Below are 27,291 nucleotides of genomic sequence, written 5' to 3'. Positions count from 1 at the left end.
TCAACAACCCCACTGCAGGATCACAACACATCTTCTTCCCTCTGCAGACTTCCCTCAAACAGAAGGGCATTCGATTTATTACTACAACACATGCTCCCCCTCCTGTTTTTTTTCTCATTGAGAGCCTTTTGTTCCCCCAGTGAGTGGGTGTTATGGGGTGGGTCAGATCTGCACAATGAATCAGGTTCTTGGAGACCAACTATCCAGTCAATATAGGCACTGGGGCACAGCTCCTCAGAACTGCCACCACTCACAGCAGCAGTGCCTACACCTGAACATGAGCACTAAAAACAATAGAAGAAACAGGAGGAAGCAGAAGAATTCAGTTTCTCCCCTTCCTTAACGTCATCATCAACGAAACGCATACAGCAGGATTTATCAGAAATGGGAAGGCAGAAATGGAAATTAGCTATTACTTTCTACTTTTCCTTCCTACCTGTTGCTTCATAGTAACACACAGCTCCCACCCCTTGAATCTGCATGAATATAAATCTAAGTACAGCAGTAAGGCATACTGATTAAAGAGAAGGTAACAGTGCCAACATTTCACTGAATATTAGGAATCACTGATCAGTGGCACATTCCAGCCTGTACTAATGACAGGCTGTCGGGACATTCAAAAGCACCTCAGGTACTGCTTCAGCTTCCAAAGAAACTTCTTATCAAGAGAGTTCCAAGAACACAGCCAGATAAGCCCTTTCCTTATCTCAGATTGAAGGCTACACTGCACATCCTAAGGAAGCTGCAATTGCTTTCTGCTGAGTAGGCACCTTCAGCGCACCTCAGAGTGTGAGGCCTGCACCTACACATCATATTAAAAAGGAGCTTTCATTTCCATGCTTTTCCTGTGTTCTCAGACAATACTCCAGTTACTGCAATAAACATACAATCTAAATGAATTATGAGGCTTAGAGCTGAGCAGCTTCTATTTGAAATAAATTTAACTGATACATGGTTAAAATTGTCATAACCAGGTCTGAAATATGTGTCTTGATTGCTACTTCCTCACTACAAGTTCAGATTTATCCACTGCCAATGCTTACTATCACAGATAAAGTTTATCTTCATTTTGAAAACAGCTCTATAATCCCTACACAAAGTTGCTTCCTAACAAGTACAATATATGCTGTATTAACAAGGTCAGAAGGAAACATGGAACATGAAAGACACTTACTTTTTCTTCCATCTTCTTTTTCTCCTCGCTAGATTTGTTTGAAATCTGCTTTAGAAATTCACCGAGTTGTAACTCCTTATTCTCAGCCTCTGCAATCTTCCGCTCAAGCTCCTCCAGGTGAGATGTTGATCTTTCTGAAACGCGAGGTTGCAGTGACGCACTCTCATACTGTGGCTGCTTTCAAAAAGAAATTGAACAATCATATAAATGAACACATACATACCACTGCATACTTTAGCAGCACAAAAGAAAACACTCTGGTTTCACCCCCCCCCCCCCCACCTCGTCACTTTCAGGAAGGGTGGAGTTTGATTTTCGAACATTAAAAATATGTGCAAACAGTGTGTATTTCAGGAATTTTCTGGAGAGAAAAAAAAAGGAATGAAAAAAAGGAAGCTGGACCCTTACATTCACAATGTCTGAAAATGAACATCGTGGGACAATTTTTCTCTGAGATATACCAAAGAGGTGCAACTTTTCTTCCAAAACAGGCTCCAATCCTTAAAATCCAAAGAAAATGTGTTTCCAGAATAAGTCATTGACACTACATCACCCTATTATCTCCTACAAGTAAAAAAAACTATAATATGTTCACGTACATTTTATAAAGTAAGATATGCTTCAATCTCACAGACTCTGCTAAAGTAGAACATTACACAACAGTTAAACCTTAGAGCTATCACAACTGAGAAGAAGAAGGGTGCAGGGATAGCCTCAGATTATAGCTACAACCAGCTGGCAGGCTTCCTGCCTTCTGTCATGTCCACCAAAGCCCTCCTCCCTTTCTATCTCATACAGTTCGATCTTGTTTTCCTACTTCCACTGCCCAAGGAGGGAAAGCACAAAATGGAAATCAACCACCCATAGGATGAAAAAGGAAATGGATCCCATTAGGCTTTCAGTTTCAATATTCTTTTAATAATATTAACTGGTATCTTTAAAGAAATTATGCAGAGAGCTTTTAAAATAACATTCCTTGTGCAGAGCATTATAAGAGATTAAAATCTCCATTAAAGTAGATTTCCATTTGCAAGTTAATCTTATGGAAAGCAAACAAATCAAGCAGAAATCCTAAGATCTATTATAAATCGCTTGCACATTTTAAATTATGAAAGACGAAAGCAACTGCTGTTTTATTTGAAGTGCATTTGGTATACTAAGGTTACATACATTCACATTTCAGTTTCTGTGATTTAGTTTTCTTTCCAAAATCTTAATCTAGGCAGAGTTTTAAGGTATTTCATGAGGAAAATTCTGAAATCACCAAAATCCACATGCAAAGATTGTTTCTCTCCACCTTCACAGTGAGTTACTACTTGAATTTTCCCCCCCATCTTACACAAAACATTCTTGCCTTACACACACGTACTATTCCAAGAACACAATTGACACTGTGCTGAAGTATGTTAGCTGAGCTCCTGGTACAGTGTCTGTCACAAAAACCATGAAGTAATAAAAGAGGATGGCAAAGCTATTTCTCTGCACATCTGCCTTAAACAGTTTCTTCTGGCAAGACCATTCTGATACACGGAGGTGCTGAGATGGATTATATTGATACTATTTCCATTACTTCTTTGGGTAGCACCTCCTTGTCCCCCTCAGAAAACCTTTCATCAGTGGTTCTCAGACGTTTTATCTTCTAATATCTCCTTATACAGCTGTGTTACACACATGCTGTTAAAAACCATCATTCTTGCACAGTGCTGCAATACGAATGAGGATTCTTATCCCATTTTCATCAAAGCATGTACACAATATTACAAATCCAAAGTAAATTGCCATATTTTCAGGACATCCTACTCCATACAATTTACAGTTATCTGAAGGCAGCCATTAATAAACATAAAAGCTCTGCATTTTATCCTACTGTAAATTTTGGGCATCCTTTCAAGTGACAGTTACTGAGTAATGGAAAGATTCTCTAAAATAAAAAGTATCCATCCTACCTGCAAATTAGTCATGTAGGGCTCCTCGCAGTTCACAAGATGGCTCAGTCTTGCATGTTGAGCTTGTAATTCATTCTCTCTTATCTTCTGATGTAAACTGTTAATCTGCTGCTTTTGCCTGTAATAAATTTTATTTGAAAACAATTTGAATTGAACCAATATTTAAAAAAACTGATCTTGAGACTTATACTGGAAAATACTATAGCAATGCTATTCAACTTACTTACTCTCTTCCATATTGTCAAATGAAATGGTAACAAATACTCAATAGACCAGATTAAGTATTTCATAATCCTGGATCTACTTTAGCTGTGGGCTTTTTTTCCCACCGCTGCCAGACTGCAACTAGCCTAGTTCAGCCTGAACTGAAATCTCATCAGGATACAAGCTATTAAACTAGAGCTGCCATGCACCTTTCATCTAAGCATCCCCCAAGTGGCCTGAATTCAAGTGGGAATCATAAATTCATCTTTCAGAAGTATGTACTTGGGTATCAGTTTTGTAGGGGCTGGAGAGCAGCTTCTGTTGTCATTTTTTCCTACATCCAGAAGTGTAAGTAGCAAGAAGTATACAGAAATTAGAATGCAAACAAATAAAACTCACATCTTCAGTTTACTTGGGCTTTGCTCTGGTTCCTCTCTCTTTGTGAGAGCTGACTTTTGACACAGTTTAGAGATGCACAAAGCAAGAAGAGCAGAAAAATTAAAAAGAAAATGTCATTACAAAAGTTATCAGGCCTTTCCTGTGGGGTCTGTCATGCTGCTCCATGTCTTTCCTGTGGGGTCTTTCATGCTGCTCCAGGTCTTTTCAGTAGCTGCTTTATATGCAGTTCCCACCACTACAGTAAAATCCTGTACTGCATATTAAATAATTAAACCTCTTACACCAATCGTTTGGCTAGTGTACAGCAAAAATTAGCACCACACTTCCATCACTATTTAATTATATCATACATTGTATCACTATGTAAATTATGACTTCATTTGAACTAATGTGACTAGGTGGCAATCAAGACATCTCTCAACCCCAGCCCAAGTGAACATGAGAGGCACAGACTGCAAGCTCTGCTGTTCTCTCTGGGGAGAGCTGGGTGCCCCATGACATAACCGGAGCAAAGTAATCAGTACCTACCAGAAACACACAGAACAACCTGCTCGAACAATTTACAAACAACTGCCATTTGTGCCCAGCAAGGCTGTGGAGTTTCCCTCCTTGGAGATCTTCAAAAGCTGCCTGGACAGAGTACTGTGCAAGCAGCTCTAGCTGTCCCTGCTCAAACAGCATTTGGACCACATGGACCCAGAGGTTCCTTCTGAGCTCAGCTCTTCTCTTATTCTATGTACTCCGTTAATTCCACTTCCTTCTTTTGTTCTTTTCTTTTTTATTTTTTTTAATACTAGGAGAGCATCAAAGATAAGATGCATGTGCACAAAACACATTCCTCTATTTTTTCAGCTATGAAGAACTGCAACGAATGGGAAACCAGTACAAAGAAGCTGCAATTCTGTAGTTGCAAAATTGCAATTGCCTTAAAATGATTCATTCAGTGAAATTCATAAATAAGAGAAAGTGAATGCATTTACATGACTCCATGTAAATGGCCTAAAATATATAAACAGATGAACCTGAAACTTCCCTTTTCAATTCTTCTATCCATAGAAAAAAGTCTGTATAAATGGACTGTGTAATGCTGAACAATTCTGTACTCAGACTCAGCTCTTCAGGTTGATGTCTTTCTGTATGAGGTCACTTCAATCTAAAAGCTTCAAACAGATTTGAAGATCAAGAAAAAGAGCATGCTCATAACTTGTAACAGGCCATATACAAGCTCAAAAGCTTGTGTAATCATATGAGAAAATATACAGCCTTGCTGACTTCTGCTGCATCCTTGGTCACAGAGACTGGGATCATTTACTGTGATTTGTCTCAATCCATGAACAGAAGTCGTTTTTCATTTTTTATTACCTTATTACTTACCAGATACAGCTATTATAACGTCCCTGCCCCATTTGTTTTAACATTATTCATCCATTCGCCACTCATCCCTTGAAGACACCACGCGATTTTCTTTTCCTGGCTGATCACATCCTAGCAGTGCCTTACTGACGGGCAGGAATTCAATAGCCCAAAACAAACACTAATGCACAGAGTAAACATTTTTAAATATTTCTGAACCTCCAACTACAGTACCGTTGTTCATAATCTTTTCTCTACCCTAACAAATCCCTGTAGGAAAAAAGGTAGAACAAATTAATCCACGATGAAATAGAGACGCACGAGCGAAGAGTGTAACTGCATTTCTTTTTGCTTTGCAAAGCGTGAAACTCTCCCCCATCTGTAACCCGGCCAGCAAAACTTGTCATGAAAATGTTTCACGTCTGTGTAGATCCTGCACAGCTTCTTCACATAACTGCCTCTCTCAAAATATCATTAACCTCGTGCCACCCAGAGACAAAAATCCTGTGAACAGCCCAGCAGTCACAAGCAGAGGGAAAGATAAAGCACCATAGAAACATATTTACTATTTACATACAGTCCTGTTAAGTCTTTGGAGACTTCATACCAGATGCGTTTTCTCACTGATGTTCTCATATGCTAAGACAGTTTTAATCTTCTGTTACCCCACAGCTGTTACTACTAATCTGCAGCATAACCACAGGCTGCAAACATTATTTAAGTGCTCTCACAAACATGACCTGTGTACTGCAGAGGGGACACTGTCCCCACAAGCCTTCCCATTACCAATCCATCTTCCACTCAGGTACGTGCTGACTGCCACACTGGGCAGGCAAAAAACATACAAATAATCCCGAGATGGAAAGACGGGGCAGCAAGGCCACTCTCCCCTTGTAACCGCTACGGTGTTGTAACTCACGTGCACCCTCCATGTTCACAGAGGGCAGAGCAGAGCAGGCTGAAATTCTGTAACTGTTTTGACCAATCATGGCAAACTTTTCACAGCTCTTCCCTTTCACTAATCAGCTGAAACACCATCAGCTCTCCCCAGGCATTCAGCATGTTTATGCCCCAGAATGCAGCTAGCTAGCTGTGCCTCAATGTCTGCAGGCCCAGGCCTCAGCTCAGCACACACACACACACACACACACACACACACACACACACAAACGCTCCTCTACAGAAACCAGAGAGTAACTAAGGGGCAGTAGAAACACTGTACTTAATACCACAAAAAGTGCTCTCATTCACAAATTCCATTTCTCCATCAGTGGGTGTTGCAACTCTATGTTGATGGCAAAGTAAGAATTACTGGCATGTTATCTGAGTATCACAGGACTTGTCATAGGATTTAACCCATTCCCCTGTCAGACAGATGAGAAAATACTTCAAGTTTCTGTCCAGTCATGTCTCCCCCTTTATGTTCAGACTTGAGGAGGGAAGAACTGGAGACGCAGTCCTGCTCTGAAGTCACAAACCAATCATTAGGACTCAAAAGGAAGAAGGGTTTCTTTAAAAATAAACAAAGAAAGAAAAAATTCAAATAGCAGGAATGAAAGATATCCTTCTGAGAGGGATATTTAAAAGTGTGCCATACTTAATTTGACATTTCAGAAGACAGTATCATGGAAAAGTGTATAAACTTTAACTCTCCCATCCATCCAGCTAATACAAACATAGCACTAATATCACTGCTTTCAAAGACAAATCTGGCACAAACCTTTCCAGTTTCAAGGCACAGAAGTCTCCAGGAATGGAAAGCACAGGAACAATCAAATTTTAAATCCTCTTTAAATGAGCAAGAATACCACTTCCATTACCTACAGAAGAGCTCTGCAGTGAAGATACGGAGGCCACCGTATTGTTAGATTTTACTTTAGATAGGTTGATTTTTCTGTTTTGTTTTTTCTCTGAAGTAATCTGCCTGTTACACCCATGTTTTCATTATTATTATTCTGAAACTTCCACTGATACCCTGTGAGTTTCACTCTGAGCCTTTTCACCACCTTTTTTTGAACTTCAGCCATAATTTACAGATACAGATATATATAGATACCCTAAGACCAAATCCTGCCTGTGCTGCGCCCAGGTATGTTCTTTCTAAAGGGACTCAGCAGCAGTGACAGGTTATCCAAGACACAAGACAGACTTGGTGGCTAAGTGCTCTAAGGTTCCCTCTATCTGTCTCTTCAGTCCCAACTCCCACATTAGTTAGTTACATGCTAGCTAAGTTTATTTACAGAAGACTACCATTTTCACAAGTGACTTCACCTTAACGTTAAGGATCTTGGAAAATGCATACGTTCCAGAATACTTTTAATTGATTATGCACCTAAGGAAAAAAATCACTCCTTTCAATCCCTCACCAACAGAGAAACAGCCTAGCATCTGTACTGCTCTCTCCTAATGAGCACGAGTATGACCTGGAACGAAGTGACTGTTGCTAGCATACCTAAAGCCAAGTCTGTAAATCAGTAGCTCACTTCCAGTTGGTACATGCAGAACAGAAGAACACCACACTGCTGCCTAGTCTGCTGAAGTCCCTCACCAGATCCCTGCCCAATGCCCACCACCGCTTTTGCCTCCTGAGAGCCCCTGGGGGGCTGCTACTTTTTGCCCCTCGGGCAGCATGAGGCTGCTACTACTGCATAATTCCTGCGTTGCTCCTCTGTGTAGACTGACATGGGGAAGACAACATTTGGCCCTCCAAGAAACGGCAGATAAGCTCATCCCATGCCAGATGACTGAGATTCTACTTATGAATCTGGCCAGAATCCAGAGGAAAATTACTCACATCCCTTGACATTTAAATGTGCAAAAAGAAAATTACAGCCTTAACTGAAATTTCAGTAAGGTGGGGGTGGGGGGAATCTTGATTTCAATTCATTTGGAGTTCTGTCCTTCGGCTCAAACAAATCTCTTCGAAAACTCAAATCAGCAAAAAAGACATGAAGTACCATCAACACAATTCAGCTCTGCATGCAAAAGCCTGGACTGCCCTCAGAGGCCAGCTTTAATAATAAATAAACTGTTCAATATACAAATTGCTCCTGTGCCTCTCTCAGGACGTTTGTAGAACATAATTGGCATTCACAACATTTTCTCATATTCACACTGGACTAGCTAACCACGCACACATGCTGAGGCAGACACTCATATGTGCATTTGCCTGGAAACAAGCCACATTTTCTACAACCTGAGGATCAACTCATTTGTTTCCATAAAATCATTTCATCACTTATTCTAATATGAAAGCATCTTTAGAAACCCATGGTCACCAGAGAATTATCTCCTCCTTTCAACTTCAAAAAGTCTAAAATTAGCATAAGTTTAAGAGTCCTATAAAATGAAGATAAAGGTCCAGCATCTTCAGACACTCGAGGAACTGAAGAAAGCAGCTTCCTCCACTACAGGAGTCATCTTAGTAATTTCATAGTGAGTCAAATGACAATCAATGCTCACCTTCAAAGGTTATCAAGAAATCATCACTTTAGGTGAAAATGATTCAAAACACCTCCTCAGAATCAGAACATGAAGTGTAATATAATAAGAGTCCTTCTGAAGTTCCAGCGTCACTCATTCCACGCCACAGTTAAGAGGTATGGTGCTTTGTTTTGATGATTCAAGAAGCTGGATGCTAGTTTTTATATCTCTTTGTTTTAAAGGCAATCTCTTGGGATCAGACATGCAAACTGCTGATAGAAAGGGAAGTCAGTAGTACACAAAGTCCTAAAACAACACAAATACATTTCCGTAACTTGTAAGACAAGCCAAATTGCTCTGATACCACTAAAGCTCATGCAAGAATGAGAGACTCCAATTTCCTATGCAATCAAGACTTGCTTTTTGGTGTTTTGTTTGTTTTTGCAAACCCGTATCTGTGACCCAAAAGGAACACTATCTTTCCATCAGCCATGGAAAAGTTAATGTGGAGAAGAACATGAGAGATCTGTTCTGGACTCCCAGAGGTGACACTCTCTAATAGTCAGATTGTTACTTTTTAAGTGACTCTTTTGAATTGCACTGAAGTTTGATATGCTGTTCTGATCTCAGGAGGCAAGTTAGCACTGACATATGGGGATGCTAGGTAAAAGCACAGCCAACAACTGCACCTGACTTGTTCAAATGGTGTCTGGCATATAGCCAAGGGGGAGTGAGGAACAAGAGGGACATGGACATGGCTGACTGCCCAGGCAGTGGATACTCCCTCCCTCCCTCCATGGAGTTTTGTGACTTCTGCATCCTCCTGACAGGAGTCATGCTGCTCCCCCCATCTCTGCCAAGAGTGAGACTTCTTAAAAACATTTAAACTCACATAAAAGAAAATGAATTTTCAGAGGAGAATATGTGGGATTATTGAGCAATTACTGAGCATAACTACATGATGTTATACTACAAAACCAGGCAATGCAGAAGGGCAGATTGCAAGAGGGAAGCCTCAGCTGTCAAATTGGACACTTCCAGATGATGTAAAATCAGCTGGAGAGAATTCAAGGAATAAGAAAAGCTACCAGAGGTCCGGAAAGCATGACCTGGAACTTAACACACAGTTGAAAAAGTTTTGTAATGATTAAGCTAAGTAATCTCTGAACTGACCAACCTGGAAACACTGTAAAGCATGTGACTGCAGGCTTTGAAGAACAGGTTGCATGGGTCAGGAGCAATACTGCTGCAGTGTATCCCCTTAGCTTGAAGAAGCATTAGACAGGTCCTTCCAACCCCTCATCGGTGCCACAATTTAGGCTGTTATTTAATAAGGGGCTGCTGCTATTTCATTTCAGCAATATTACTGATATTGGCTCCTGAAACCGAACTTTTAGAACTGTTAAAATGCTTCCTTAAAAGTTTACTGGCCCAAGATACCTCAGCCAGCAACTACCAAGGGGACTGGTGGTATCAAAAAGAGACAAATTCATGTTTTTGAAGATATTACTGCACGCAATTAGTATTTTACACATTGAGACACTCAAGAAGGCTCCTCATAGTCTAATCCCTGCACAGGACTCCCACTGTACATTTGTACATGATCAAGGAAGGCATAAAGCTTCAGTGCTATTTATCAAAAATGACATCAACTCAGTGGAATATCCCAGATCTCTGTTAAGATCTACAGAGCATCCAAAAATTAAGAAGTTACAGCCCTGCAGTAGCAGTAACATGAACACAACACTATCAGCATACCCAGTGTGATGTCAAAAAGTAAAGACAGGCCCATTTGACAGGAGGCAAAGAAAATCTAATACAGATGTCCCAATGAAAACAGCAAAATGGAATTCAACTCTGGATAGAAAGCTAATAATTTAGCAACTGTTTGGAGACTGTGAACATTACTATGCCCTGAAGAATGACAGCTATTCACTAAAGTGATACTTTCCTATCTACCTTTCCTTAAAAAGCAGTTCAAATGCCCTTAAGCTGTCTGGATAAGAACACTGCATGCAAAGTGTTATTTTCAGCAGTTTATGTCATATGTTCAGATATTTGGCATTTATTCACATACCTCCCTACACGCAATCCCCACCAAACGGTGCCAGTATCACACTAGAGACATCCACAGTGGCTTGCCAGTCTGAGAAGATGTTCATAGTTGTACCATAATGCTGTAGTTTTAGTTTTAATGTACTGAACAGAGAACACAGCATGGGAACAGCACTGAGAATTAAAATGTGATGCTGTAATTTTCTAAACTAATGCATATACTGCTGGCTCCCTCTGCTGCCAAATATAATGTAGTGTCACATATTAAACTGCCAGAGAAGTAAGGCAATGACATAATCCAATTATTTTGTACACTGGGTGACAGACATTTTAGTAATAAGCATTACAGCAGCAGATTTCCTCTTGCAAACAAAATTGTTAAGACCCCTAATCCTTATTCACACTCTGCGCCATCAGATCTTAAGTGGAAAAAGCATGATACACACTTTTAGAAAGTGCCACCGTGTTCTGTACACACATGCCACGTTCCCTCCCTCATGCCACATTTTCACTTTATAAAAGTGGTGCCTCCCTTGTTCTTTAAGAGCTGACTCAAAAACAGGTTTCAAGCTTTGATTCATGAAACTGGCAAGGATTTCTACAGTAGCTATAAAAGCAAAATCAAACCACTTTTATATCCACTCATTTTATACTACTGTGTTCATTTATACTTGTTCAGATGTACAAGTCCCATCAATTTTAACTCATCTACTAGGAAATCTGATGTTCAGTGTACAGAACACACATCAAGCCATTTATTCAATTCACATATGCAAGTGGCTGTTTTTTTCCTAGCGTTCTACTAATGGCTTTGAATTCCAGTGACACACAAATCTACCCAAGTGTGGTGATTCACATACCAAGTGTTAATTCTTGAATTATTTCAAACAAGATCTTGTTTGCAGCTTCTCCAAACTGTTAGCTTTTCCAAACTGTTAGATTCAACAAGGAAGTTGAATAATGTTACCCGGATGGGTTGGTTTTCTGTTGCCCTTTAATCACCATGGGTAAAGAAGGGAAGCAGGCAGTAGTTTCTGTTTCCTCTCTGCCACCTTTACAACAAGGCAGAGCACCTCAAGGACACAGCTACATATGCAGCCTCTATCTCCTGCTCATCAACAGATTTAAGCATTTCAGCTGTGATGTTTAACTCCTTTACCTCCTGCTGCAATTCACAACATAAGCGTGCGCGTTAACTTCAAATAGACAGGACAGCAACCACGAGGGTGAAAGAGCAGCTAGCAACGAAAGCAAGACAAGGGTGTTCTTGGTGTGTTGTTTTATATTCAGCTGTTTCTCACACCTCTCAACTGCAAACATCTATGGCCAGAGCACCAGCTGAGAGCCCCACCTCCAGCATCCTCTGGCCAACCCCTTTACTGTTCCTCTAATTTCCAGATGGCATGGGGGTAACCTGTCCTTCTCCAGCTCCCCCATTAATTAACTCTTGCTGATATCCTTCAGGTTATACATTCAACATTTATTTTAGGCACTTTGGGCTGGTGTTCAGAATTTTCATTAAATAAGGGGAAAAAAATGTTTAAAATAAGACTAAGTATAACAGTAGCCAAAAATCCTAGGTTTAGTACCAGACATCATCTTGACTCTCAGTGCAATGCCTTGCATCCCTCTTGGAAAATATGGATTGTGTTGAATGAATGTATTATTCATGCTTAAGAATTATGAATATTCCATCTAATAATAAATAGAACACTAGCACTTCATAATGGTGTTCTGCTTCTAGAATTTTGAAATGCAACTATGTACAATTTCCTCTATGAGAGAAACCATCAATAAAAAAAACCCAAACCGAAGCACTATTAAAATCTTTTAAAAGACCTTTCCAAATACACAACATCATATTGTTCTAATTTTAAACAACACAACTCAGCTATTTGAAGTAACTTTGTTTTCAAATCATAAATCTTGAGGCCTTTTCTGTTTGCCTAAGTGGAGGCTTAATATTTAGACAACTGTCCTTTCTGTGCTTTCTGATTATAATACAATTTACATTGTGCTTTACAGTAACACCAAATGCCTACTTAAAGCACATGACTCTAAAAACTCACAAAGTGATCTTTCATTTCAGTAGCTTTCAGAGTGCATTTTCTCTTTTCAGATGAATGAAAAGGGATCACCTTAACTAACTTCTACCATAAATCCAGAAAAAGCTATTCTCTAAGTCATACAAAAAAAAAAAAAAAAAAAAGAACTAACACACTGCCATTGGGATGTCAAGAAATTGCTTTTCTCTCTCAGGATGGACAATATCAGGTAACTAGGTTGCCAACTGTCACTTCAGTAAAATGAAACTTCACCTTGACTGTAAATCCATTTTCACTGTGAGAAGAGTAATGTGAACTGATGGCTTAGCTGCCATTGTGTAACAAGCCTTCTTGTAGAGCGTAGGTGCTCAGCAAAGGTACCAAAAGACAGCCCCTGGCCATCATGCATTTTGTGTTTACAAACTGAAAGGCAGGCAGGCTGCAGGTTATAAACCATTACCATTGATAGAACAGGCTTGTTATCAAAAATCTGCTGTAGTTTGGACAGCCCCTAAATAGCTGATCAAAAAATTCTTGACAGAGTAGATCTATCCAATGACTACAAATGTTTCCATCTTAACTGCTTCTCCTCATGGGAGAGCTGCATTAAAGCAGGATGTTGAGCACAGCACCAGCCACTGTGGTTCCTACTTCATGTATCATCTTCCTGCAGGGTCAGGAAAACACATGCTACCATGAGTCTAAACTGATATAGGGAAAATGATACTGGCCAGCAGAGGCACTGGGCAGATTGCTAGGGGGCAGAAACATCTTGAACTGCCACAATTACTTTTCCTATTGCAAGAGGGCAAATAACAGATTGTGCACAGGCATAATTCTGTTGCCAAAGTTGTCCATCTCCACCCAATTATGGGAGAGGAACTATCAGATGAAATATAAAAACATTCATCCCAGATGCCTGACATTCCTGTGATTAGCACACACCTGCTTTACGCAGTTCTCCCCAGGCAGCAGAGCAAAGCAACAATAAGAGGGCAAAACTATTTCAAGATAAGAACAACCACTCCTTTCAATCATGAGTCAAGAGTTTATTATTAAAACACAGACTAAGCCAAATGATAATTATGTCAAATATAAAAATACCCTTCTTAAATGTCCTACACCCAAACTCCACAGCTCCTGATGACATTTGCTAATTTAGTGCAAGCTTCATTAAGCTCAAGACCTTTATTAAAAGCACATTTTCCTCATTAAGGCTTAATTCCATCTAAACATCTAGAACTCCAGAAATTACATCAGCTGTACTAGAAACTTACAGCAGTGAGTTGCTGCCAACCTCTAATTTCAGACTGATAACAATTTCAATTTGAAACTATGAATTTCCTGATATGTAGATAATGATTTTAATATTTCATTATTTGAACGATTTGTGTGAGCAATTAAATAGGATTTTACTACTGTATGTTTCCGCAATTTATCAAAGCTTTAATTATCAGCTGGCTTCAGATATATTGCATTTCTTTCTTTTCCCATGACAAGCAGAATCAGTACAAGGCAGTTTACCAGCTCTCACCTTGCATCACTCCCAAGACCTACGTACAAGCAGAAAGATGTCTGATACAAGCATGAAGACTTGCATGAAACTAGTCTGGGCAAGATAACAGCAGAACTAGCTTTGGTCTTGCTCTCCCTTCTCCTTAGCAAAAGCATCAAACCCCTGAGTAAATTCCCAAATCTGTAGAAAACTTTCAGTAAGCAGCCTGTATTGTCTCCTGGCAAGATTTAAGTCCCACATATTTTGTGCATAAGTACTTGCAGGACTGAAAGCTAATGATTCTACTGTTTCAGGTTCTGCATCAGTTTTTATGTCATCTGATCTAACAAACACAGCAAAGAGCAGCTTACTCACCGATTGATCACAATCTCTTTCTGTCTTAGCAGCCCGTCTTTAATTTTCATTAGAGATTCCCAGTTGCTGAAGTCCTGATATGTGGTAGCTGGGTAACTTTGACGAGACGTTCCAGATGGAACCTGCATAAAATATTTCTATAATTAGCCACCAAAACAGTAAAGGTAGATTATCTCCTATATATTCATGAATTCATAAAGTGGCTTGTTTGGCTTTTTTTTTTTTTTTTTTTTTCCAGAAATGTAATGCTGTTTTACACTTCATTCAGGTTTGCCTTATATAAAACAATTGGATTTATACACATTTTCTTTAAACAGACTTTAGTATGGCCTAAACTACTTAAAAATTATTTCATAATAACTAATGACTTCATAGCTCTGAAACCAGTCTGAGATGGAAAGCTCATTTAGAATTTAAATACATTATTAAGACAAATGACAGAAAATGTTCATATGCTGCTGCAGCTGAGTACTGGAAATGAGACAGCTGAATAGCTTTGGACCTGCTCAATAACTGTAGAAAAATCCACTCCTTTAACTTGTTAACGCCCACCTGTAACTTAGAGCAAGCAGAGAAACAGTCTTGTAAATAAGTGCATTTGAAATATAGAATATGGGAATACAATCCTGGTTAAATCCTAACTTCTTCCAAGAAAAAGAGTTTCAGAAATAGCAGATTTCAGTCTTGCCACTGATACTCAGAAAAGCCAGGCAGTTTGCCTCGTTACAAACTGATATGAAGACAACAGTCAAGCTGAACAGAAGCCAACAACAACATGGTTTGGAAGAAGAGTAAATAACTAACTGGGATGATTAATAGGGAATATTTTTATACTCAGAGTATAAAAAGCATTATGAGAGTGTTTGTATCAGAAATCCACATAAGGGAAAGTTTAAGTTAGGATTTTTGTGTTCAGATGGAGGCAATCCAGCATCAACTGCCATGAGCCTTCATCTCATCTTCCACTGTTTTTCTCATTACTAGCAAAATCACAGAATGGCTTAGGTTGGGGACCTTAAAGCCCATTCAGATCTAACCCCCTGCTGTAAGCAGGGCTGCCACCCACCAGATCAGGCTGCCCAGAGCCCCATCCAACCCTGCCTTGAATGCCTCCATGGATGGGACAGACACAGCTTCTCTGGGCAGACTGAGCCAGGGTCTCACCACCATTTAAGAAAAAAGACTTATCATATTATCGGGGTGACACCTTGGACTATGGTGCCTCTAAGTTTTTGGAAGAGAGCAAGAAAAGAAAGTGAAAATATGGCAAATTTTGGTTTAAAAGTTAAAATAGAGTTTTTAATAATACTTGTATCTGTATTGCTCATTTGTGCTTAATAGCTCTAAACCTTAAAATGGTCACTGATATATGACTATGATTACTAATTCTTGCCCTATGCTCACTCATGACTACATCCCATAAACACTAAAAACCACCAAAAGCATCTGGAAATTCTCTCAAACATTGTGCCTAAAAAAGATGCCTTGTACAACTTCTTGCTGGAGCATACCCTGTGAAAATATTATTGAATGAAGCTTTTCACATCTGCTATTTCTAATAAATCCATCAAACTTAGGCTTGTTCAAAGGAAGCTACAAAGATGGTACTCTACTGGGAGGTAAAGAAAGAAAAAGCTGGGTTAAGATTTTCAACTGATTTGTTAACCAAGTGTTCTTCCTGTAAGAAACTTAAGCTTTACAGATCTATGAATGAAAAATTTATTATGTTTGGGTTGCCAAAACCAAACCACATAACTTCGAAGTAGTCATCAGTACTTACAGAATACCTTAGGATTGTCACATATTGCTCTGTATTACAGTTATTCTTGTGACTGCTTGAATTAATAGTCACCAGCATAAAACTATTCCAGTCAAAGTCTCTCTTAGTCACACATGCCACGTCATACAGTATAAAGTGACAACATCAGTTACCGACACTGTACTTGGTGTTACAAATTCTTTTTCCTTTGCTTCTCCAACTACAGTGCTAACTGATTTTATATATCCACCTCAGCATCCTTGGGTTGCAGACAAAAAGAAAGAGGGAGGGAGAGAGGGAGGGAGGGAGGAAGAAATAGTTCTAAATGAAGGTGGATTGGATCCTTGTTCAATTTTCTTTCCTTCTCAGAATCAGAAACTCCATCTCTACCCCTTCCCTACCCCTCCAGAAAAACAAAAACAAAACAACAACAAAAACCAACCACCCACAACTGCTTGACATTACGAACAGAAAGCCTATGGCTTTACAAAGCCAAATCATCCCAATTACTGAGTGAGGCAAATTTTGTTTTTTAAGAGCAAACTATAAAAATAAACCTTCAGAAAAGCAACTAAAAGGGAACAGAGACTGGATGAGATTACAGACAACTATTTAAATATGAAGCCATCTTAACTGAAAACATTTTGGAAGCCATCAGTGGTTTTCCTAGCACAATTCTTCAAAGCAAACCTGTTGCTTAAATCTAGCACACATGCAAACTCCATAGTTAACACTAACATTAAACATAAAGCCTTCAACTTAGGTTTCAATAAATGACTAAGTAAGAAGACAGTGAAATATTAAGGCTGCTGAAAAACAAGGCAATGCATTTTACAATGTTAAGAACAGAGTAACAGTTCACCAATTAGATGCTAGTGCTAAATTCTTCAAAATTAATTCTTCAAAATTCTTTCCCTTAGCTGACTGATCGAGATGTTTGCTGGAATTTATCTAAATCTTATAGAGCATATGCCTGCTGGATATACACATAACACATAAAACGTTATTTTACATTGTTTCAATTGCCTTTGTTCTTCAAGTTATCTCTCTGAAGAGATAAAAAAAACAAAAGATCCAATATCACATTTCAGTAATTAAAAAAGAAAGAACCCGCTAAAAATACTTCTTAGCACTGCCCAGAATAACAAGACACTTCACTTATTTATGAGCACATGGTGTTGACTACTCCAAACAACTTTCCAGATGCTTTGAATGGCGTGGTAGCACACAGGTGGTCCACTTACATTTGAGTACTTCATCTTTTAAGGACATTAAGCCAAATAGAAAGAGCAAGGCATGTCTTTAGTACTGACATGCAGAAGAGCAGATCATTCCCAATGCTAAGTACTCAACTTGAATCCTCCACAATACAAAAAAGCATACACACATAAAATAAACCTAGCTTGAAACAGACAGCATTCTTTTCCATCTGGCCCACAAAATAAAACTATTTCTGTCAACTGGCAACTCTTATGAGCATATCAGCCTTGGACTAAGAACATCTGCACAGTTAAAGCAGTGGTGTCCAAAGGTTCTTGCTTGTTTTTGATAAGGACTTAGCCTTGATTTTCATGACTTGGCATGCCTTCAAGTCACTGCTAAGACACAGTTAGTTGCTGGGAAATAAAATTTAAAAAACTTTGCTGTACTAGCCCATATGTAAATATTTATTGCTGGAATAGACATTGCTAACTGATTCAATCACATTTCTTAGCAGTGGGAAAAAAACTTTTCTCTGGACTACAGGATAACGACATACGGATCATTTAGGCCAATAATGACTGTGATTTTAACTGCAATAATTAACGTTATCTTCTCCGTAGTTTCTACCCAAAACAGTTCAGTGTTTCAGCTTACTGAGCAGCATTCCACATCATAATACACCATATTGCAGGTGGAGTAAAAAAAATATCAAAATGACATCTACTGTAAAAGCAAGCAAAAAAAAAAAGCAGTAGATTTCGAATTTTAAAGCTGCAGTTCAAATAATTTAACACTATCTATACTACAACTATAAAGATTTTACAAGAATGATGTATTTTGGTTGACACCTTGCTGTTAATCTTCTGTTGTGAGGTTTGACTGCCATTCATTACTTGGAGGAAAACCAATACTGTGCACCCACATTAACCCAGTGCAAAGAATCAGCACAACCATGGTCAGCCACACAGCAAGAAGCTCTCTTGGTAAGACTGACGTAGAGAAAGTACTGCATATCTCAGGGACTCACCTCTCGCCATCCCAACTCAACATGTGGTAAGGGCACCAGCAAACCCACACATGCAGCCATTATCAAAGAGGTGCCTCTTGTTCTCTCCTCCCCTGCAATGGGAACAGGTTCCCATCTGTGAACCAGTACAGTGGTCACTGCAGAGCTCTGCAACAGTATCCCCCCACACACAGCAAGGAAAGAAGGATTTACCTATCCCTTCCTCCCCAGATTTCTTATCAACATCAGGCAGAATGCTTTGGTACGCAACAGCTCCTTTAGTCAAGACAGTCCTCCAAGACTGTCTTCCTGCCAGCAAAGCAAGACAGGGCTAAGGGTTTTCATGCTGCACAAGTGTTGTGAAGCTGAATTTGGCCCTAATCACTTTTCAGCAAAGCAAGTACCCATTTATGCAAGGAATCATTTCTACAGAAAGTGCAGTACCCTGCTGAAACAAGTAGCCACAAAGCAGCATTTTAATGTATTTTAATACATTCTCAGATGGGTAAAAACATGAGTACAGATTGAACCAAGAAATCCTGATTTGCAGCATCTGTGCTTCACCACCACCTACTTACAGCTCTGCTCTCCTACAACTTTGCCATTTAGGGGAGACAGTGATTTTGCGCAGCCAATATAATCAGAGAAGTTCTTGGCTCTAACACATAGGCTGTACCTTGTTTTGCTGTACTTATACAAATCTGAAGCAGTTCTGGAGGAGAGAGGCAGAATGTCTAATTATGCCCATGTGTGCATCCTCAGTCCAGCATTGGCACCTGTGTTGCTCCTTGGGGAATTTTTATTGAGAAGGAGACAACTAAAATCAAAATTGAAGAATATTTAATTTGTATGGTACTAAGGACTACTGATGTATTATGGAGAGGTTAGCATTACACTAACAGAGAGTGGTGAAACATGAAATGAGAAAAGTAACAAAAAATCAACAAAGCTTGGAAAAAATTCCAAAGTAGACTTTATATAGACATGTAAACTGCAAAGTAATTAACAAAAGAAGGATCACAGACTAGCGGGGAGAATAAACTTGTCAGGAGCTCAAAATTTAAGCTGCTTGAAAACAAGTTTGGACTGCCTACATAGTGTGTGTCAGGTCACAGCGAAAGGGGGTGATGGAAGGAACACAATGGTGGCTTTAAATAGCTCTGGCATAAACTCAGCTGGAAAAATAAGTTCAGTTCTGGGCATTGTACTACCAGAAAGTCACTGAAATAGTAGAACATGTTCAAAGAAGAACAATCCTAATTATTAGGAAGCTTAGTAAAAAGATTTATGAATAAAGAACTGAATACTACAGTCAAAGGCTAAAGAAGCATAAAAGAAAACAGTAAATACTTCATTTCCCAGGCTGACAGTACATATACAACCATAACTTATGGAATTAAATTTGGGATAAGAGGATCAGGAAAATAAAGAATTAACTATAAAAAATGGGAAAAGCAAATAAAGCACATCACAAGCAACCAAAAGAATATTCGAGTTTTAAGATCTACACTGGATATGTTTTAGAAAATATGAGGCAAGTCCATCCTTATTTAGTAACACATCAGAAATTCTGCTCAATGTTAGGTTTAAACTATGCTTAGATCAAGAATTTGTGACTAAGAACATAATGGATGAAACATCTAGAGGAGAATCACAGCTAGGTACCAACACAGGCCAAATAAAACAGAATTAAAACTCACTTAAGAAATGGCTGACCCTAAAAATATATAGCCATGATTGTACAGCATAGGTTTTACAGTGAGGAGCTCTAACAGCCAGCCAGCATGACAGATGTACTTGTTGGTACACTGATTTGTGAAAGCTAATTGAGTGTTGGTAATTCTGAGTCTCAAAATTGGCTAAGCAATACAACAAATAAAAGGACAACTTTCTCATTTTCAAGCATTGCTGTTGGGTTTTTTTTTGGCCATTATATAATTAGGATCCAGCCATATTGGCCTTGAAGAGTTATTCGGGGCCTTATAAAGCAAGCCCATGAAGTCCTTTGCTGGTGCTCTGCCCTTCTTCATCTCTTGTTGCAGCAAGCATTCAGAACTGCAATAGAGTTGTCTGGCTTTGCAAGTGGCAGCCAGTGTGCCTCTTGCCTTTTAGGCAGAGTTGCACTATCGTATCTGCTGTTCGATTTTTTAACCATTTTCCAGCAAAAATTGAAACTCAAATGCTGAATATTCACAGACATTACCAGCATCCTATTTTTTTGAAGGGGAAAGCTTCCAAATAAAAAAAGAATCAACAGTAACAACACTAAACTGTTGTCTAAAAGCAATCCTCCATCTAGCTATTAATCAAACATTTTGCCAAGAACATTTGAAGCATCTCTCACAAACACAAGCAGCGCTGCAGACAAGACAGGACCCACACATCATGGCCCTCACACTCACTGCCATTTGTACGTTTCCTTCTCCCAGCTTCCCTAGCACTGCAGCTTCTGAGCTGTCAAGGCTGGGTTTGACAGTCACAGAGAGAGAGAAGCCGTGCTCTTCACCCCAGCAGCTTACATCAGGATAGCAGCGAGTTGCTATGATACTGACACATAGAAACGAAGTACTGTGGCTGATTCTGCTCATTGCTATGTGAAGGTGCTTCCTGAACAGTCCAGAGCAGGTTAGCTGAGTGACAGCAGCATGCTCAGGGCCAGCATCACAGCCCAGGCCCACAGGCAAGGACTGCATGCACTGGTGACCTGAATGCAGAAGCAGGAGCTGTGGAAAAACCCAGGCTACACATTGGAATAGAAAACAAAAGTCTCAACCAACAAACTAAGAAGTCAACACAGTGACTCCCAGGAGGCTTGGCAGGACACCCACTGGAGCGTGCTGTTGTATGTGAGAGGAGGAGGAGGGTCTTACTGAGACTAGCCACACCACTCAACCCTCAACACCTTCCCACCTCAGCCACCCTGAGCCACCACACTCCTCTCAGGCAGCAATTCCAGAGCTGCCAGCTGGGCACCCTCTTCTGCCTATCTTCCCAAGAACAATTAAACAGCTCCGACTTTTATGCGTTGCTATAACATTCCTTTGTAGTCCACACCACACTGATTTTATTTTTGTCAGAAATCCTTTCCATTTATATTCTGGCAAATGTTATGAACACAAAACACTTCTAGGTGCCACTTAGCATGACGTTAAAAACAACAGTGCCTGGAATTTTCCACTGATAACAATTGGGGCTTTCCTAAGTATAGAAGCACTTGTTTTATTAAGTGTTCATTTTATCTTCACATTACAGTTAAATTCAAATGTTCTCAAAAGAAATCAGGAAATGAAAGGGAGAACATCCATAACCTATTTTCCTTGAACACAATGAAGTTAAATTTACTTTTTATGTTTCATATTCTGACTTGGAAAGCAGCATGACAAAAAAGTGACTGGTTGTTGGAAGCCTAGAAAGCACCCTCTGTTTTAAGTGCAGCACAAGCGTAGGGCATACATTATTCACTGAAAGATTGTATGGAATGTATGAGAAAGACAGAAATAAATAAGAAATGGGCTAGGTAGGGAGAAAATAAATCACAAATCAATCCTGAATGGAAGCATCCCTGAAAGTACAGTATCTCAGTCATCTGCACTTGGACACCTTCAGATAAATTCTGATCACTGATATCTACAAATATCAATTTATCAAGGCCTGAGTCAACTGCCTATTTGTTACTTGAATATTATTTCTGCTCACTTTCAAAGAAAACTAGATAAAAAAGTGACCGGTAAGAAGCAAAAATGCTTCTATTTTTTGCTAGCTTGCACAAGATGAGCAGCACAGTTGAAAACTCTGCCAAGATGAGCACAGCAGGCACCAGTGTTGTACAGAAGTTGACAGGAGCCTTTTTCTAAAAGGAGGATATAATTAAAAGAGTTCAACTTAAGCAAATATTAGATTAAAAAAGGGATTACCGTGCAATAATTGGAAAAGAAGATTTAAAAGACCCTACCAAGCAAAGCATCAGAGCCCCTTGACATGCAAACGTGTTGAAAGAGAGAAGCGTTCCTCTCAATGTAATTTGAAGCATGAGTAGGCATTTGGGGAAAAGTGATCCTCAAATTCTTTACCAATGCTTTTAAATGGATGATCTTTAGATTCTGTGAAAAGTGTCAGCCCCCAAACCAGAAAACTGGGCCTCTCTTCATCTGCATTGTTTGGTTCAGCTTTTCATGACTTTAAAAGAAACGTTAACTGTGAATTTAACATTCATCAGATTTAACAGAGGTTAAACACAAACAAAAAACTCCCACAAAAATAAAGCATAGATGTTCAAAATATTTACATGAAAACAAAACCAAACATTCACACAAATTCACAAAATAACTCTTTTTACTTAAAAATAGCAATCCAGAACTGGTGTCAGCGGGCACTTGCACAAAGAATGGGATCCAGACAAATTCCTTCATTTCAAGTTTTGCAGATGAAACTTCTGTGCATGTTATAACTGAGAGCACCTGGAGAAGAGGTGATCAGGTAGTGATCTGCCTTCTCTACTACCTTCTACACCCTTATGTTGGTAAACTCAAATAGTTCAGCAGAAACAATCTCAAACAGAAGAAAAAAATCACTGCTAAATTCACTTTTGTTGTCCTTCAGCTCTCATTATCATGAACACAAAGAAGAAAAAAAACAAAGAAGGAAAAAGACAATGATGTTCTTTCTGTATGCAGCAGAATACGGAGGTTTAGTATGTCATCTTACTGTGTATTGGAAGATGAAAACAAGTTGTCCTAAGAAACAGATCCATGCAAATCTGAGAAGGTCTGTGGATTCTTTTGAGTACATGATGACTACAGGACTCAGTAGGTGGAAACATTAAAGGCACACTCAAATTTTCTGTTCCCATTGTAGAAATTCTTCCTTGGAGGTACTATCTAGATTTCAGCCAGCAAGAAAAAAGCATGTGGATCTACTACTACAAGATTTCCATGGCTTAGGGGCACTACCACCACCATCCCTGCACAGCAGCACATAGATTGTTACACAACCAGCAGCGATTCAGGCTCTTGCACTGTAATTTTGAAAAAATATTTCTCTTCCATTCTTTTTATTTTTATTTTTTGCCTCCCACAGACCTGTTTATTCCTCCCCCCACCCCCCCAGCATTTAGAAGGAATTACTTTAATTCTGCAAAATCAACTCTTAGAACATCCAAAGTCAGATACTTGAAGATTCTGGTCTGAAACTTCTGCAACACTGACAAATAAAAGAAACACAACTAGTTTAACACAGGATTCACTTATAAACTGAGAAGCACACAGGCATGGAAGATAGTCACATAATTTGTGCGTGGAACAAGTGATGGATTTTTAAACTGTCTGGCTTCAATCCAAATTGTGAACCTTTTCCACTTGAGTTTATGAGGGGTACTTGAAACACACTTGTCTCTAACAAAAGCAGCAGGATGATGTAAGGGTGCATTTTAGCATTGGTGTCAGTGTGTGAAGGTGTTTTCCCTATTTAAGAGATAAATTAATGGGGGCAGGCCTAGAACCTTAGTATAAGCAGAAAAAGCAGAGAAAAAAAAAAAAACACTAAAAATAATTAGCACTTCCATCTCCAGCCATCAGCATATCCCACTAGTAGGTCTCAAAGGCTCTTATAAAGAAACGACCTTTATTAGGCAAATTTTACAGAAAGGATATTGATATAAAAATGAAGATGCTTTTTTCCAAGGCTCACCAAGAAGTACCAAAACACTGCAGATTCTCTATGTGGAAACCAAGTTTTGTAAGCAAAACACTGCTTTTGTTAAGCACAAATAAGACTATTTTTGGCTGACGAAAAAAAACAACACAAACACTTGCTGAATTAAGAATGTGAATTAGAAAAAAAAAAAAGGTCTTATCCATCCAGAACATCACTGGAGCTAAAATTAAGATGAAGCTGCATCTTCCACATGAGAGTATAAGAACCCGTTCTTCATCCTGCTGGAATATGCTGTAGTGCTGCATTACACTTCAGCATGGAGCAGCCCTCCTGCTCACCTGGCTGGAGAATCCCTTTTGTCCAAAAGACAATGAAAGAAAACTAGAGGCATCTACAGCAAACCCTTCTAAAGACAGCAATAACACAGCATCTGGATTCAAAGCTGATTCAATACCAGATGGTTCAAAGCTGTCCATGCAAATCTTTATCTAGCTTCTCTATGAAGCAGGCTCAAAATAGATGTCTTGCAGTCTCTGAAGAAACCAAATACATCCTCAAATGTGGTAACGTAGATGAGATTGAAATTCATTATTCTTCAAATTCTAGTCCACAACCGTTCCCATTAAGCCATGCTTTATCACTCACTAGTCAAATTTAAATCTGCATGGCAAAGTTCTGCCCTCCGGTGAGCAAGAGCAGTGCTTGCATTGGGAAGCAGCTGCCCACAACAAAATACATAGTTGGGAAATACTTTCAAGATGGTGAAATCCGTTCTTTTAACTCAGAGATTGTCTGAATTAGAAGAGTGGTTCATTGTTTTATTTTGTTGCATTACGTAATAGGGTAAAAGAAAAATATAAAGTATTTTCCCTCAAATTCTGAGAAAATAGAGTTTAGGATCTTAATTTTTTAGGTGGCATGAAAGAAATAATTTATGACAATGCATTTTTTTCTTGCCTATGTAATTGTGAAATGACACTTCATTATTGAAGAAAGGGAAGGAGAGGCATTCCCACTGTTTAAGTAAAATAAAAATCGAGAGGAGGAAGGTATTTTGCATTTGCATTTCTCAAACATACCTCTCAAAGTTTGACCAGCTAGGTATTAGCACTTAGAGCTGCCCTGGTACACCAAATTTGGATGTCTAAGTGATACTGTCTCCATTCTGAACTGAACGAAGATGCCCATCAGGCAGGTGGATGTACTGTTGGTCACTGGTCTACAAACTGCCCCTCCACACCACAGGGAGTGGTTCCTGTAATGTTCCACACGAAATAACTCTTTGGCCTCTAAATGCTGAATGGTGAGTTCATCATTTGGGCAGTTTGTTTCTGTTTGCACAACCTGCAGCTGGAGATAAGCAGCAGCTGAGTCCAAACCCCAGCCAGTTCTGTTCTGTTGCGCAGCTGGTGTTGAAGTGGAGACAGTCCAGCATCACCACTTGGCAACTGGAACGTGGCTTCCAACTTTATCTCTCCTTCATATGTCTTTGTCCCACCATTCATCCATCACTCATAACACATCAAATAACACAGCTAATATCTGTGCTTGCTAGAACAGTTTATCTCAAAGACACTCAGCACAGTTTCTTAGGTACAAGGACCTCTGCACACCACCTAAAATACATTATTCAGCTTAGTCAGCTGAGGACACCAGGAAACATCAAAGACAAATCCCACAAGCATTTCATAAAAAGGAAAAAACTTTCTGCCTTAATGATGGTCACGAATGTCCTATTCTGTATCATGTTGCTATTTGGAAGACACTCTGAAATACTGTAATTAACTGCTACTGTTCAAATTACTGATTATTTTGACCTTCATTAATCTACCTTTGCTGATATATAAGCAATCAAGTACCTGAAAGAGCAGGCTTTTTGCACCATCAGTATTTTGTTGTAAAATAGAAGTAGTCAAGTTTGATCTAGTTTGGCTGTGTCCAAGGCAAATAAAAGTTCTCTGCAGGGATATGGGAGGCTGCCATCAATTTTCAGAGCCAGGCAAAATTTCTTGTTCCCCTGCTTCTCTCCTAACCCTAGGCCAAAGTACCAAAGACAAACAGGCATGACACTCTTGTGAGTTCTGTGATCTACTTTGACAGAACACCAACCAAACTGAAAACATTCAAGCTGGCCTTTCTGAAAAGGTCTTCAGTTATTAACAAATCAGGCAAGTAGCACTGCCAGAGTCTTCAGCATTTCCAAAATGAGAAATATTTCAGCCCAAGTCATAGTTTTCTGTTCATACAGGTTTGTTAATGACCTCACAGTGCTATGCTTCAAAAGTTGCAGCTTCAAAAGTTAGTTCATCTTGTTTATAACAAAGAACAAAATGTGAAGATCTGACTACTTAATGACTGTCCAGTGCTTAGCAGAAGTAAATACTGCTTGTCCCAAAGTAGAAGAACACAACACCAAGGATACATTTCTCAGCATAGCTGTTTTCCACAATGCTAAAAGAAACTGTAAGCCTCATGATAGAAGGAAAATCTGCAGTCTCAAAAATGCAAGTTTGTCCCCATTCATCCAGAAAACATTGCTAAATGACTGTCAGAATCTAGTCACATTCCAGATCCCGATGAGAATCACTTAAGCAAGCATTAAAGGGAGCATCAGGCAGAGCAGAAACATTTGGGTCACAAATGTATCAAAATCAAGCAAGAGAACTCAAAAGTGTGAGCAACACCAGCACCTCGAAATTGATCAGGCTATATTCTCACCTGCTGTAAATCTGGTGTGCTGCTCACACTGGTTGAAAATAGTGCTTTGCCTGTATTTTTGAAAAGAATAAAAAACTTCCCTTAAGTTGAACTCAGTCTGCAACACAAATATAACTGAAGGATACGTACAATACAATATAACTGAAAGAAACCTTTCCCTTACTGGAGATAATGAAGTGCCTCCTAAGTCACATTTGTTGATGCCTGGATTTCTACCCATGTTGCAAGAATTCAAAATTATAATATACTCCCAGTTAGAAGGGATCCACAAGGATCATGAAGCATTTTGAAACACTTATAACGCTGTTTGAATTCCAACAGCTTGGTGCCATAACCACTGCCCTGGGCAGCCTGTTCCCCAGCTTGAGCATCTTCCAGTAAAGAACTATTTCCAAATGGTTCAGCCAGAGTGGAGGAGGCTAAGGGAAGGCCATGGTGGCCCACAGCTCCTCAGAGAGAGCAGAGGGGCAGCACTGACCCTAGG

At 39.3% G+C, this 27,291-nt stretch overlaps 1 protein-coding gene across 2 annotated transcripts in view; it reads right to left on the bottom strand.

Moving 5' to 3' along the window:
* Positions 1-27,291, bottom strand: part of CEP85L (centrosomal protein 85 like) — a 105,942-nt gene that overhangs the window by 17,385 nt on the left and 61,266 nt on the right. The window contains exons 4-6 of one of the 2 annotated variants that reach the window (XM_065734640.1): positions 14,470-14,591; positions 3,121-3,238; positions 1,175-1,351 (exon numbers count right to left, since the gene is read on the bottom strand). In XM_065734640.1, coding sequence (XP_065590712.1) covers positions 1,175-1,351; positions 3,121-3,238; positions 14,470-14,591 — 417 coding nt within the window. The remainder of the gene's footprint in view (positions 1-1,174; positions 1,352-3,120; positions 3,239-14,469; positions 14,592-27,291) is intronic. The other variant, XM_065734648.1, reaches the window with a different exon arrangement.

This window comes from Cyrtonyx montezumae, unplaced genomic scaffold (genome assembly GCF_038088225.1).
Source record: "Cyrtonyx montezumae isolate F1298 unplaced genomic scaffold, pur_monq_1.0 scaffold_0, whole genome shotgun sequence".
In the NCBI taxonomy this organism is placed as follows: domain Eukaryota; kingdom Metazoa; phylum Chordata; class Aves; order Galliformes; family Odontophoridae; genus Cyrtonyx; species Cyrtonyx montezumae.
Note: the sequence above shows the minus strand (reverse complement) of the source record. Positions and strands in the feature narration are given on the sequence as shown.